The 15,609-nt window shown below is 48.9% G+C and overlaps 1 protein-coding gene across 5 annotated transcripts in view; it reads right to left on the reverse strand.

The window, feature by feature from the left end:
* Positions 1–3,581: 3,581 nt before the first annotated feature.
* Positions 3,582–15,609, reverse strand: part of Ccdc136 (coiled-coil domain containing 136) — a 31,313-nt gene continuing 19,285 nt past the window's right edge. For 2 of the 5 annotated variants that reach the window (XM_028866217.1, XM_037203693.1), the window contains exons 13-18: positions 15,202–15,426; positions 12,963–13,469; positions 12,410–12,631; positions 11,141–11,422; positions 10,280–10,570; positions 3,582–3,912 (exon numbers count right to left, since the gene is read on the reverse strand). In XM_028866217.1, the coding sequence (XP_028722050.1) occupies positions 3,802–3,912; positions 10,280–10,570; positions 11,141–11,422; positions 12,410–12,631; positions 12,963–13,469; positions 15,202–15,426 (1,638 nt within the window). In that variant the 3' untranslated portion in view covers positions 3,582–3,801. Of the gene's footprint in view, positions 3,913–8,423; positions 8,531–10,279; positions 10,571–11,140; positions 11,423–12,409; positions 12,632–12,962; positions 13,470–15,201; positions 15,427–15,609 lie in introns of all 5 variants that reach the window. The other 3 variants (XM_037203694.1, XM_028866219.2, XM_028866220.1) reach the window with 3 other exon arrangements.

Below are 15,609 nucleotides of genomic sequence, written 5' to 3' on the forward strand. Positions count from 1 at the left end.
AGGTCCCAAGGGGGGCTTTACAGGTGGTTTCATCAGCTGAGTGTGTTTGAGAAGTGTCGGCTGGGGCCACAGGCTGTTTATAGCCCCCTGACTATCTGTTGACCTATCTCAGGAGACCCAGTTGCCCGGCTCATCACCTGGGCCTGCCTCTCCCATCGAGGGACACTGCTTATCAGTCACCAGCAGTGGTGTTGACTTGGGTTGAAGCCATTGGAGTGAGTCAAATGTTTGAAAATGTTGAGTTTGGGAATCAGGGACATTCCCATGGTCACCTGTAATGCTGCTAGGCCTCCAGAGTCGGGATCCTGACAGTCAGTGATACTGTAGCCTGGCCTGGGTGTCAGGCAGGGTAGTAGAGGGGACAGATACAGGACTGAATCCCAGTCTCTGTACTTCTAGCTCTGCAGGTTACATAACTTCAGTGGGTTACATAACTCTTTTGAGCCTCTACTTCTTCATCTGTAAAATGGAGTTAATAGCTTCCTCAAAGGATGTATAGAGGCAAGAAACAAACAAAACAAAAACCAAAAGCATGGACGATGACTAGTGTGGTACCTGGCACTTATTAGGGGACGGCAAGATCTCATCTGCTGCTAGGACACTAAATTCCTCTGGGGAGTGGAGTCCTTCCTCACAGCTGGGTGTCCATAGTCCAGATCTCCGTGCTGTTCCTCTCACCTTTTCCCTGCATCCTCATGCTTGACCTGCCAGAAGCAGCAGTACTGTGCTCTTTAGAGACACCTGCCCGGGCCTCAACAGCAGCTGTCCTTGGCCGAAGCTGCAGGTGTCACTCTGCAGGGGACTGCATGGGGAGCCTGGCCTGCAGCCAGTGGGTGGGAAGCAGGCAGCCATGCAGGGCACGGGCTCTTCATTCTAACTGTACCCCGATTTCGGGGCCCACCTGCTTGTGGTTTTGAAGACACACTTTCTCTAGATTTCAAATCAGCTTTTGTCTTTTTAAGCTAAGTCAGGTGAACGTTTCACATTTAAAAGAGACCTGTTTCATGTGCTCTGGGGACACAGGGTCAATAAGACCTGAAGGCACCAAGTCCAAGCCAAATGAAGAGGCGGGAGGGGTGTGTGTGTGTGTGTGTGTGTGTGTGTGTGTGTGTGTGTGTGTAAGTGCCTGCAGAAGCCAGAAGAGGGAGTTGGGTCCCCTAGAGCTGGCGTTAGAGGCAGTTGTAAGTTGACCGTTGTGGGTGCTGGAAACTGAACTCTGGTCTTCTGGAAGAGCAGAAAGCACTCGTAATTACTGAGCCATGTCTCCAGCCCTAGGGCAAGGCTCTAAAATGGGGAGAAGGCCAGGTATCCTAAAGGGAACAATTGTTGTTTGTGGGGAAAGACAGGCCATGTTCTGTCATGATCCGGGCTTTTGGTGCAGGTCTCTTGGCAGATGGACTGCCTACCAGAACGTTCTCTTCTAATTTCATGGTATCGGTGGTCCTCCGGGTCATCTGAACTGCGATCTACTGTTACTGCTATGTGGCTCACACGGAGTAGAGGCTGCAAAAAACTCTTAAAGTGTGGAGCTTCCGTGAAGATGAGCTGAGCTGCAAAGGCTCTGAGACTAGCCAAGCTACCCGGAAGAGGCTTAGACCAGCTGAAGAACTTGGAGAGGACACTCTCGGACACTCTCCAACTGCCTGCAGGCTGTGCAGTGAGCTCCAGGTTCCCAGCTTTTGTGAGCTGTCCCCCCATGCTGGGGTGGGCTCTGGTGATGCAGCCATCTTTGAGTCATTTCTGCTCCTGTAAGTGACCCCTCTCCCATACTCCTGTAAGTAACCCCAATAAAACTCATTGGTTCACCAAATTGGACTTGGGTGATATCTGTATTTAAGTCTGTCATGAGTTCCCTAGCGAGTAGATGCGTGTTGTTGCAACTCCTTAGGAAAAGTCTGTCATACAACAGAGGCAGAAAGAGGGGATTCAAGGTCATAAAAGCCATTCTGTTCACTGTGGTTTAAGAAAACAGTTGGGGGTCTTGCATGTGGAGCAATACTCTTGAGAACAACCAATCATAAAGGAAGGGAAGTAAATAGAAGCCTGCATAAATTGTCCCAGCCAAGCTGCTATCTCCTTTAAGATACATTTTCAATCCTGTCCAGCATTAAGCTCCAGGAGGCTGACCTTGAAAGATTACGTCACCTTGGTATATCTGCTCTCTGGTCCACTGATAGTTTCAGCTAATGAAATGCCACTGGGATATAGGATGATGGGAGGAAAGGGTACTAAACTTCCCTCATCATCATCGATCTGGTACAGCACTCCTTCCTGTCAGGATCCCTTCTTAGGGCTCCAGCTTCTAAAAAGTATGATTTGCGTGTCAGGTGAGTAAAGGTATGCACACCATGGTGCCCATTTGGAGAATCGGTTTTCATTCCACTGTGGGTTCAGAGAATTGACCTTAGGTCGTCAGGCTTGCTCAGTATCCTACTTAGCTTCAGCTGTCAAGTTGATGTAGCCTAAAGTCATCTGAGGGAGTCTCAACTGAGGAGGGTTGCTAGGATCGGGATGGCCTATGACCGTATCTGTGAGGGACTGTCTTGACTGATGATTGATGTGGGAGGGTCCAGCCCACTGTGGGTGCCCCAGTGCATGGCAGTTGGGCCTGGGCTGCACAAACAGTGTCCTTCCACAGGTTCGGATTTGGGTCCATGCCCTGACTTCCTTCAATAATGGAGTGTGAGTCCCTTCCTCCTCCTCCTCCAGCCTAGGGTGGTCACAACTTTTCACTGCTGTTAGGACCCGGGTACTTGACAATTTCTCCTCGGTTCTCCAGTTTTCCACACATAATCGCTTCATGAAATTCTCTTCAGTCCAAGCGTCAAGTGTTTTATTTGCTGCCAGGCTCATGACTAATTAAAATGTCTCCAAAGGTGAGTCCCTGCAGTCCGAGGGCTAAGGCACAAAGTCTCCCATGAAGATCTTCTTAGGGCGCAGAAGCTAAGAGGTCTTTTCTTTTGCCCATTGCCTATTGCCCCTTGCCCCACACATGGGGTACCCAGTTCACTCCAGTTCTGTTCTTAAAGAGTTCCCTGAGTTAGGGTTAAACAGGTACAGCAGTCTCTGTGATTCAGCTGGCAGCAAAGAGAGCCAACCTCATTTCTGCAAAGTTGTATTTAAAAGGCAGACTCTTAGGTGGGACACTCGGTTGATTGCTCTGTTCGGTGTTATGTAAAACATTTTTTAAAGATTTATTTATTTATGCCGGGCGGTGGTGGCGCACGTCTTTAATCCCAGTACTCAGGAGGCAGAGGCAGGCGGATCTCTTTGAGTTCGAGGCCAGCCTGGGCTACCAAGTGAGTCCCAGGAAAGGCGCAAAGCTACACAGAGAAACCCTGTCTCGAAAAACCAAAAAAAAAAAAAAAAAAAAAAGATTTATTTATTTATTATGTATACAGTGCTCTGCCTGCAGGCCAGAAGAGGGCACCAGATCTCATTACAGATGGCTATGAGCCACCATGTGGTTGCTGGGAATTGAACTCAGGACCTCTGGAAGAACAGCCAGTGCTCTTAACCACTGAGCCATCTCTCCAACCCCCATTATGTGAAACATTTAATGAAGAAAAAGCCACACAATGTCTCATGTAATTAGGTTGACATTTAATTACAAGGAACCCAGGTTCTTACACAAGGCAGGTGGTTAGGAGCCAGCAACTCCCATAAGCTTTTCCAGTCTGAGTGGCTGAGGCAAAGGAGATGGGACACATGAGTGGGTTGGGGGCTCTGCACAGTGTGTTCTGCCCAAAGGGGAGGGTGGAAGCCTCTGGGGTCCGCCCTCTGGGCTGGCCGGGTGCGCCATCACTTCATGTAGCAGTATTCTGTTTCTTGCGGTCGCATGTTGGGTAACACATACAGAGCCACTGCTGCTATCGCCAAGAAGACCACAGGCTTCCACATCCCAAACATGTTCTGTGGGGCCAAAGGAAACAGTGAGTGCCACGCCTCTGAACCCCTCTAGAAGGCTAGAGGGCACGCCTCCGGGACATTGTAGCTTAGCCTCTCTCACCTCCCGGGTAATCATGGAGACTATGAACTTTTCATTCTGGCACCACTAGTCTGTGGCCGGATACTGTGTGTATCACTTAGGTTATTCCTGAATCTGTGCTTGATTGTGTGTGTGTGTGTGTGTGTGTGTGTGTGTGTAGAAGTGGGGTAACCCGGGCCTTTGGAGAAGGCAGGCACATCTCATGAACTTTCTGTAGAAGTGAGATCTGAGGTAAGAGGAGGAGGGGCGGGGGCATGAGAGGAAGTGACCAGAAGTGACCAAATGCACTGGAGAATGAAGAAGTAAGGGGTGCATTGGTAGCCAGGGACTTTGTGTCAGAGGGCGTTATTTCTAGGAAGTTCAGGGGAACCTGCTGCCGGTCCTGGGAAGCAAGTGTCAAGAGCCAACGCATACACTCCTCACCCCAGCTCCCCACATTCAGTCACCAGGTCATGGACTGACCTGTAGCACGCACTTAGAGTGTGCTAAGGCTTCTAAACACTCCAACTGCTGGTCAACCCTGATGATTCATGGGTAGCAAACGATACCATAAGAAAATATTCAGGAAACATGAATTCTCTTGGACATGAAAATAAGAGAAATGAGAGAACGTGTTCCTATCCTTATTATTCTTTTTTACTGTATTGTTTAAAGGACAGAATTTGGATTTTGAATCATAAATTATGGCAAAAGGGAAAAGAAAGGTGGCTTGAAGAAAAAAAATGGAGTATAGCCCATTAAAGCTAACAACATATTTGTTTAGAGAATAACTGATCTAAAGGAAAAATTTAAGTTAATTTCAAAGAGCAAAGATAATCTCCCAAATTTATAGGAATCATTACTAAGAATATGTAAAATGAAAAAAACTTAATCTTGAAGTGGATGTACAGAATAATCCATAAAAGAGACTTGAAGCAGAACCAGGAGGACATATGACTGCTGTTGCCTGGTCTACATGTCAGGCCCTCTCAAGACAAAGGGACAATCTAGAAAAAAATGGCGACCCCAGATGAGGTAGCACATCCCAGCGCTTAGTGACAGGACCAGTCGGAGGCCAGTCTGGGCTTCATGAGACCCTGTCCCAAACCCCAGAAAACCTCCACATACCACTGCTAGCTGAGGAGCTATTGATAGCTGATGGATGCTGCGAGATGGACAGCCCCCATTTTTTAAATTTTATTTTGTAGATGCAGCTACTGTTAATAGCTCAGGTGGGTGGCCCGACATCCATGTGCACACAGACAACACTGAGTTGACTTATTTGAGTGTCCCAAAGAGCTTCTGGGCCTTCTAGCAGCCACAGGCTTCTGGATGTATCACCAGACTGACAGACTAAGGAAATCATACTTGAACTTCAGCAAGGTGTCTGACAAGATGTCCTTCTTGAAGCCCTCGCAGACACAGGCACACAGACAAGTAGGATAACAGTATAGTCTGCTGTATGGTCATTTCTTAAGTGGCCAAATTGCTGAATAAAGAGACCTTGGCAAGACAAGCCTCTACAGGCTGGGTCCTTACATGCAATCTGCCTGGACACAAAGGCAGCGGCTCTGTCACCCCTGAGGATATGAATGAAGCTAGCAGGAAAGAGGAATATTGTAAAAACACAGGGTCAAGGTAAACAACCAACCAAACAAAACCCCACAAAAATTCAGGGGTCACAGGAGTGAACTGCAGCTAACAGAGAAGAATGGAAAATTCGGCCCAAATAGTCAGGTGTTAGCACAGAACGGGAGAGGATACTTAGTGTGCACAGTATACAAAAGAGTTTGAGAAACAAGACCCAAATGAGTTAACATTAGTCACCAGGAGAGCCACCGAGCGTGAAGTCTGCGTAAGCAGAACAGGGTAACAGTCTAGAGTGTTGTGTGTCTGTTTGTTGTGCCTGGGGGCCAAACGGTGGTGCTCAGAATGAGAAGAAGCGGTCAGTAAGGGCTGGGGATGGACTTCAGCTGGTAGAATACTTGTCTAGTATGTATAAAGTCCCAGACTTTACCCCAGCACCCCCAAACCTCAGTGTGGTGGCACACACATACAATCCCAGTAACCCAGAGGAGGATCGGGAGTTCAAGGTCATCCTCCTCTACATATAATTTGAGGCCAGTTTGGGCTACAAGAGACCCTGCTGAAAAAAAAAATCACAAAACAAAATGTCGGGGGAGGAAGTGGGGTCGGTGAAAGCGCTAAGAAACTGACAGAGGACTGGTTGTTTTTTCTGAGACAGGGTCCTTACTTGTGGCCCAGGCTGGTCTCAAAGTCCCATCTCCCTGCCTCTCTAACTGAAGTGATAGGATTACAGGTACACGTCATCACAGCCTGCCTGCCAAGAGTCTAACTTTAGAACTGTTAATAACAACTCCTTACAGTCATATCCACAACTCCTGGTTGTAGTCACTGTCTACACTTTAGTTTGATCACGTGTAAAGTGAAGCAGTGAGGGCTTCCTCAGGGGATTGCTGTAGGGATTAAATTAGCCCATATATACACTGTGACTACAGAAGTGCCTGGCACACAGCACATGCTGTTTAAGTGCATGCTTTCTGGTTACTCATATGATTTTAAAAATTGAGTTTAATCTACTTCTCTAATTTTAAAAATTATTATTTATTTATTTATTGGGGTGTGTGTGCATGTGGGGTCAGAGGACAACTTGTAGGAGCAGGCTCTCTGTTTCCACCTTGTGGATCCCAGGAAGAAACTGAGGCCAGCATTCTTGCCCCTGAGCCATCTTTCTGACAGGCTTTACGTTAACTCATCTGCTCCTCACAGGAACTGTAAGAAAGGCAGGGTGGAATCAGCCTTCATTTACCATGGAAGAGACTGAAGTCTAAACCATGCATGTTGTTCCCTGGGACAAAGCTAACAGGGGAAACAGGCTTGGTCAAGCTCTTGTCACTTGTCACTACCTTCCACACTATGGCGCCTCAAGATCTGGGCAGAAGCTGTACACTGAGGACTTGGCCAGAGCTCAGGACACAAAAGGCTTCCAAGAGAACTCTGAACCACAGTTCCTTCCCTGCTCTCTGATGGGGCGTGGTGGGGCCTGGCAAAAGGCTGTGGCTGAATCCCTTGTGTCTCATTCCATAGGGACTCCAGAGACTTCTGGAAGTCTGCAGGGAGAACAGGTGTAAGCAGAGGTCCCTCATGGGCGAAGCTAAAGACTGTGGTGGGAAGTAACTGAACAGCCTGAGAGAGAGAGAGAGAGAGAGAGAGAGAGAGAGAGAGAGAGAGAGAGAGAGAGAGAGAGAGAGAGAGGACTGAAGGGCAGGGGATTGTGAGAAGACTGAGGAGGGAGAAGAGGAAGCCAGCCACAAGGCGGGGTAAGAAAGGTGGCTCAGCAGGGAAAGTCCCTTGTTGCTAAGCTGATGACCTGAGTTCCATCACTGGGACAGACGGGGAAGAAGGAAAGAAAACCAGACCCCTGAAAGTTGTCCTCTGACCTCCACACACCAGCTCACCAAATACATGTAATACATATATGGAAATGGTGAGGGGTGTCACCAACCAAAGCTGTCACTCTGAAACTTTGCATTAAGCCAACTGCACTTTATTTAGAGAGGCAGGAGAAGCGGAGGGAGAGAAGTAGCAGCGTCTGAGAAGGAAGTCAAAATCGAACTTACAGGTTCCAGGAGGCAGGTGGAGCCACAGGCTCCTACCTTAGCCCATCAAACAATCTTCATCCTAAACTGGCAGTTCTGTCAACAGACCGGATTACATGAGCTAGGCCAATGGAGAGGTGCCCAGAACACATCAGTCTTGATTTCCTGAGAACATTTACATCTCGAGTCATTAGGAACTTTTCACCAATATTACATCCTCTCCAGAAGCCTGGCTTGAGAAGCCAATTATAATGGAATCTGGTTCCCCAAAGGAATGAACACAACTGTACATAATTTCGTGGGATTTTGTTGTCATTTTTTCTGTTAACCAGAAGTTCCAAACTAGAGACCTTTCAAGGTGGGAATATGTAATATAGCAGGGATTCAGTTTTACTTCCGTCAAGGTGGAAAGACCAACTGAGGGTTCCCTCATCCAAAAGTTCCTGAAAGGATCAGAAGGCTCACAGCTCTTTGGACCTCCTCTGTCACCCTTCAACACAGGGAGCAATTCCTTCTGGACTGAAACAATGGCAAAAGCTTGTCTCTGGGGTTTAAACAAAGACAAAGCTCAGGCCTGCCTTGCAGGCAAACATCAGCTCATCAGAAGTAGCTTAGGAGCTTTGTTGGTAGCAATGGAGATGTGCCAAGGACAGAAACTCAAACTGTACCTCTGGTAAGCATTCCAGCTACCTGTGCATTATGTACCTCATGACATGCTCAAGAAGGCTGGTCGGCTTTGCAGCAAGGAAAAGCCAGGGCTACAACTCAGACCTGAGCATTGCCTATTACGTCACGGGAGAAGTAAGAGCCGAGGGGAGAGGAAGCTATACCAGTACCTGGGTTAGGACGCTGTCTCAGCCCACCAGCACCAGAGCAGAGCTGATATGACCACCAGGCCTACAAGAGGCAAGGAGAATATGGGGGGATCTGGGGCAGGGGATGGCTGCAACACGTCAAATGAGAAGCACAGGAGAGACCGGGGGACGCAGGGTTGTATGAAAAGACACAAACACACAAACCCAACAGATAATGAAGATGAGAAAACAAAGGGAAAAGAGAAAAGAATCAAAGGTTAAAAACCACATAAGCTGGAGCAATAGCATGTCTTCTCTGCTCCCAGAGCCTTGAGGCGAACAGAGGAGTTCCTCCGACTGGCAGCCTGCAACAGTTGCAAAACTGAGTTAAGCAGCAGACATGTCCAAATTAGGTATCTGGACCAGTTTTCTCTCCAGCCATGTGCAGCTCACATCTTGTCAAGCAGAGGTTACCTGCACCTAGATCTTTCTTGACTCAGACACTGGAGAAGTGAAACTTCAGAGAAGACAGTGGACTTCCTTGCAGGAATTGGGTAGATACTTTTGCCTGGATCACTCCAGGAAGAGCTGTCTTCAGCGAGGCCACCCTACCAGCTTTACTTTCCACCGGTTTTAGTGGTATGCAGAGCTCTGGTTCCTATGATCCCCTAGGAACCTAATGCTTTTGCTTTGCGAGACAAAACACACTACTTCAACCTAACAATGGAGAAAGTTAGTTCTTTGACTGCAACAAGTTACACAGGGAAACTGAACTTGTACGCAATAACATGAATACCAGTTGAGCTGTCTGCAGAAGATTCAGGACCCACTGGGGCAAAAGGGTACCTACATGTGTATTTCAACAGTGTATGTGAAGTACAAAAGTCAAGCTTAGATTTAGAAAAGTGGTTCCTGAAGTCAAGAAGTCTATAAGCTCTGAACTAGTCTGTGGTAGAATATGGTATGTCCCAAAGAAATATTGGCCTGAGGAAGGGCTACAGTAACTCCTGTTTACATCCTAAGTAGCAAGTCCTCCACCTCATGGTTAATAGGGAACTGTATACTGGATCATGAACCAGTCATGCAGACTGAACTGCTAGAAAATCCCAGGTATTATAAAGTGAATGGGATAACCCATCACAAGAGACGGTTTTCTGCACTGTGAACTTGGGACTTGGCTAACTAGCCTCAGAGTAGGAATTCAGCTGACGCATACCAATGGAAATGTGTCAGCTGTTAAAAGATGAAAATACTTCTGTAAGCAGCTAACTTACCTTTGTCATCTGCATACACCCCAAGATTCCTCCCCTCCAAGCTCTCAGAGATCCAGGGACTAAAGGGTTAGAGCAGTGGCTAATGGCAGACTGGCTAGTGTCCCTGCTGTGCAGACAGAAACTCCCAGTGTCACCCCTTCACTTCCTCCCTGAGGCCCAACTCTCACATCCTATGACATGCGAACCCTGGCGGGTGATAGAAGCCTACATGCCACAGCACTAACAAGGGTTAACCCTCACAGGGCATCATGGGAAAAAGGACGAAGTGATTTGCTGAGGCTAGCAAAATGAAGGGCTAACACCATCAGGTCCTCTGTGTCAGGGAGAGGGATGAGGGACACTGCTGATGTAGGGAGGGGATGGCAGTGTACACGAAAGGACACACGACCTCCACCTTGGTTCCAAAAAAGGGAGTCACTGTGCCATGGCTCCACGGCCAATTAGGCCAAGCCTGCCATTTCCTCGGGAAGACTACCTTCGCCAACCCCTTCTCCATCCCCACGCCCAGCACATACTCGCTGGCCTCTACTCTTGTCAAAGTGTACCCTGGCAGGGCCACTCCTGAAAACCCGGGCACCTGGGCCCCAGGCTCGTTCCCACTCGATCAGCCTCGGCTGCGGTTACCTTTCTGCTCTCAGAAAGTGTAAGCGGGGTGCCTTCCTCAGCAGTCTCAGGAGACTCCTCATCTCCATTGTCCTCCTTAGGCTCCTCTTCTCTGTACTCCTCGTAGTCTCCACTCTCATCTTCTGTGGGCTTGGGCACTTCCCTAGGCTCAGCTGGCTTAGGAGCTGGTTCACACAAATCCTTCTTGTCTTGTTTTTCCTTCCTTTTCGCCTCTTCCAGCTCCTTTTCCTCTTTCTCTAGCTCCTCTATTTTCCTCTGGCTGGCCTTATAGTACAGCACCACCTCCAGACTCTGTGGGGTGGATGCAGGGTGGGGCGGGGCTGCGGTTACCTAGAAAGAAGCTAACCCTCAAGACAGGGCTACTCTCCCTCCAGAAAGCTCTGCTTGGACCACATCAGAGCCCCACTGCGCAGGACTGTGTTTTGGCTAATCTTTCCAAGAGTGATGTGGAGGGCAGTCACATTTAGTATGGTGAGCCAACACTTCCTATTTGGCCATGAAGCCATTTGAAGCAGCTAACCATGATTCAAGAGTCTTGGAGTCTGCTCCTCAACTGTTACTTTCTACCCTTCCTGGTGATTTTTATCACACCCAATCCTCTTGAATAAAGTTCTTTCTATCTATTGACCATGGAACTAGGAACAACAGGAATCCCTGAGATGGGTTTAGGCTAGTGAAAGCGGTTACTGGTCAGTCTCCCCAGAGCACCCAGGAAACTGGGCAAACTCTTACGAAGACGGAACTCCTGCAAAAGCCTTCCTCAAAGTACCGTCCTTGGCAGGAATTGTTAGTGGAAATGATGTTTCTCCCCGGGGCCTCCTCCATCCACCGGCCTCCCTGGCCACTAAGGATGCAACTCACCTTTTCTTTCTCAGAGCTGCTCTCGGAGTTCTCTGAGCAGGCCCTGCTCACCTTCTTACTTTGAACTCCGTTGGCGTTCTTGTTCATGTTCTTATTACCATTCTTCCCCCGGGGTTCTGAGCTAAGGGAGGGCCTGTTCTCTTTGAGCTGGCGGAGTTCTTCCTGGCAGCACTGCAGCTGCCCCTCCAGCTGCTCCTGCACCGCCAGGAGCCGCCCCTGCTCATCCATGCTAGCCTGGTATTGCAGCTGCAGCTCCCGCAGCTTAGTCTGCAGTTCTTTGATCTGTTGGTGGTGGGATTCCAGTTATCCACAGCAGTCCCACCCAGTCAGCCCAGGCCCTCAAGGAACCACTGCCTCGCCACTCTCCCTGCTAAAGCTCCCAAGGACGTGGACAGTAAGAAATTCAAGTAGACAACGAAACCTAAGCAGTTTCAGAGAGCTTTCCCCTAAGTTGAGGTACCTGAAGGTCTGCATCTAGCATGATAAAAAAAAAAAGAGTACTAAATCTAAATATTATTATTGTTATGTTTTTGATCACGACCTCTCTGAGGAATAACTACAGAACTACAGACCTGCCACCACTTCTGAACCCCAAGCATTTATTATTATCTAATTCTTTGTCCAGGATTTCCTGCCTCCCCCAGTCCATTCCTCTGATAGATAGTTACTTAGGGAATTGCTGCATACACCTGGCAGTATGCTGGGACCCTGCACCTCCCTCCTGGTAACACACAGTTATAAGCCTGTTCCCTTAGTCTCAGCTTGTCTTCCTGGGCTGATGGCAGCCTATGGTCTGTTCAGTAAGCACCAATAAGACTAGGCTCTGTGGCCATCACTCTCTGGGTCTGTTCCATCTCTCCCAGGCACACAGGCAGGGACCCTCCCACTGGACAGTAAACCATGGCTGGTCAGAGTCCTGTCCCTGAAGTGTATATAATCTAGTTGAAAAAAAAAAAAAAAAGACAACGAATTCAAAATAATAAAAGAATATTGGCAAGTTAAAAAAAAATACAGCTCCATTTACACTTCCACAAGTGCTCCAGAGCACAAAGTCAAAGAATAGAAGCAGCAAAGGGAGGAAAAGACTGGTGGGCCTGTATGTCCCAGGACAGTGAGCACTGGAGAGACATCCTTCACCTGACAATGTCCATCAGCTGCAGCGACTGCCTGGCCTCCTGGAGTTGCTTTCCCTGCACGCCCCTCCCCGCCTCAGTCTCTCCAGTGGTTCTAGGGACTTCCAAGGGGGAAGCCTGCCACTGGCTCAGTTACCTCGCTCTTGTCGTTCTGGGGAGCTGCGGGCTTCTCGAGGCTCTCCATGCACTCCTTCAGCTCCTTCTCACAGTTCTCCAGCTCATCCTTGAGCTCCTTCTGCTTCACCAGCAGCTTGCTCATCTGCTCCTGCAGCTGGCTGTGGTCCTCCTGGCTCACCTGATACAGGGCCTTCACTGCCTGCAACTTGGTCAGTACCTTGGCCACTGTTTCCTCAAAGTGCTGCAGGGATTGGGGGAGCGATGATGGCACCCCAAAAAGCATTTGCTCTTTGCCCTACACTTGGCTAGGCCCTTCCCTAGAGGTGCCTAGGGGAGACTGTATTTCTTCCCAGAAAGAACATCCTGACTATGTTCAAAGTCCTGAACCCTGGGATCTTTGTCTAAATCAGGCCACCTCTGTCAGGAGTGAGGGGAAGCAAGGGCAACCATGAGCTTCCAGGCCAGCTCTGACCCTACTCCTCCCTCACTCCTTATGCCCTTCCCCTGGTGATGTTTCTCTCAAAGATGGGAACCCATCTGCCACCTCTGACCAATCATCTGGCCATGGTTACCTCTATGTCTTCAGGCTCAGCTGGGTCCTCATCAGCACCACTGCTAACGTAACTCTTGTGAAAGGTTTCAGAGCTAGCAGCACTGGCAAAACTCTTCTTGTAGGTAACACTTGTGGTGCTGGAGCCGTAGCTCTTCTGGAAGGCCTCACTGGAACTGGTGCTGCTGTCATAGCTCTTGAGGAAGCTTTCGTTGCTGGCCCTGGAGCTTACATAACTCTTTTGGAAACATTCATTGTCCTCGATGGTGCTGTCATAACTCCTGTGGAAGCTTTCACTGCTGGGGGGCATGCTGCCCGAGTTCTTCCGGTAGGACTCCAGACTCATCTTTATGGTGGGGGACTGCGTCTGGAGCAGCTGTATCTCCTCCATGCAGAGCTGTAGCTCCGCCTGCAACCTCTTCCGCTCCTCCAGGAGCCGCCCATGCTCCTGCTGCAGCAGCTCCTGCTGCTTCTGACTGGTGTCATATAGCACCTGCAGAGCCTGCAGCTGGTCCATAAGCACCTTGGACTAGCGGGGAGGCAGGGGGAGCAGGAGACAGCACCATTACTCTGAGACATTTCAGTCCTTTTAGCTGCCCCTCTCCCAGGGGAGATGTGAGTGCTTCCTGAGAGAAGTGTACGCACACACCTCGGTCTCACAAGGCCTTTGTCTTTGACTTAACCTACAAGTGACTGGTATACGTCAGCTTTCTGCTCCCTTTGGGAAAATCTCCCCAGGGCAGATACTCAGTGATCTTAGGTGTGGGAGTCCACAAAGGTTTCCTAATGAGATCTGAGCTTGCTTTACCCAGCACAGCTGCATTAGGGGATGGCTTGACCACATGCAAGGTCACCAGGTGTTTGGGATGGTCTGCACTTCTGTGCTGGGGGAGGTCTTTTGCTCCACCCCTTGGCATTTCTTTAAAAAGTCCCTTAGTAGAGACAGAGGGGGCTGGTGAGTTTGGACCCAGGCCCTCCTGAGGCTGTCCTGTGTTTCTGTCTGTCCTCTCTCCTCTATCCTTCTGTCTACAAATTCCTCGCTTCCCCCTGCTCAAGAGTACCCTGGGGGAAGAAGAGGGAGCCGGCCTCCCTCACTCAGGGCTCCTGTTTCTGTTGGTTTCTGCACTCTGGCACATCTTCCTTCTTGAAGCAGTGTAAGTGGATCTCAAGAACACCCTGGCTCCCTACTACACCATCATATTAAATCAAGTGTACCCACTATCCTGATCTTTAGGCTCAGTCCTCTCCCCTACCCTTCGTGGTAAAATCAGCCCAGCTGGAAATGTGTGAATATGAATCCCTTCCCTGGAAGATACAGGCTTGGAACCAAAGTCTCGCTACCCTTTAGTCACTGTACCGTCTGCATGGATTATGTATCTGGCTTTGAGGTATGTTTCCCAGGCCCAGTGGATATTCATTCAACATTAGATATTATTGATTAAGGAAAGAGTTTATACCTGGTTTCCCAGTCTCTATGTTACGCAGGCCTTTTATTTTTAGTCTGGATAACCTACAGCCCTGGACCGATCAGGCCCCATAGTGTGAACTTCTGCTACTTTCTGACTCTCCTTCTTCATGTAGCCCGAACTGAAACTGTCTACCTGCTCTGTCTACCTCAGACCAAATTTACTCTGAACAGACGTGTACAGAAATCTCTACCTATCTTACCTCATAGGCACGACCACCTGGCAGTGCATGAGAAACACTGATGACCTGCTAAGTCCCTGTGCCCTGGACAGCGTGGTCAGTACCACAAACCTGTCTGTTGCAACTGCTTTCCTTGGAGAGAACTGGGCCCAGATCTGTTCATGGAGCCTCAAAGAGGTAAGAACTCAGAAAACTGGAGTAGCCTTTCCAGCTCTTACAAAAAAGATGATACATTTAGGGCCAGTGCAAAGGAACCAAAACAAACACTGAATTGATCCCACCACACATCTTGAAAATGTCATGTGGACAGGACTGAATGCAGTGGTCAGACAGACTTTTGGACCACTTGGGCTCTGTTCTAGATGCGGATTACACTTCAGCTCTTAAAGTTAAATCATCCTATAATTCCAAAGACCTAACCAGAGTGTGTGCCTCTGGAGAGATCCTCAGGGCATCTAAGTACAGCGGCAGCTTCCTGGCGCCCACGGAGGAGCCTGGCACTGCTTCCTATTCACACAGGCCTCCCTGACTCCTCTTCCCCGGATCCCCCTCTCCCTGGCACACTGCTGTACTTGTGAGAATGAGAACCATCCCCTTCCTTGTGCTGTGGTTACCTTATTCTCACAGTTGGAGGATTTAGGCCCTTTGGCATCATGAGGGCTCACCAACACTTCCTGGAAATTAGAATCTTTGAAACTTCGAAGTTCATTGTGTGCCTCTAACTGCTCCTTTAACACACTCTCTTGATTCTTTATCAGTTTTCTCTGTTCATCCTGCATGCTTTGGTAGAGCAGCTGCATTTCACACAGGTCTTGCAACTTTGAAAGCAGCTCCTGACTCTGGGCGGAGGAAGGAACGTGATGAGTAATGGGAAAGCCCCTCCTAGGCCATCCCTGTCAGGCTCCATCTCTTTATTGATTCACACAGCCCTTCTTTCTACAGAGCTGCGCTAAGTGAATAAAAACAATTCCTATGTGTGGATAGACTTTCCAGTTTACAACGTGATTTTCAGGTGCGCTTGC

Source organism: Peromyscus leucopus, chromosome 3 (genome assembly GCF_004664715.2).
Source record: "Peromyscus leucopus breed LL Stock chromosome 3, UCI_PerLeu_2.1, whole genome shotgun sequence".
Classification (NCBI taxonomy): domain Eukaryota; kingdom Metazoa; phylum Chordata; class Mammalia; order Rodentia; family Cricetidae; genus Peromyscus; species Peromyscus leucopus.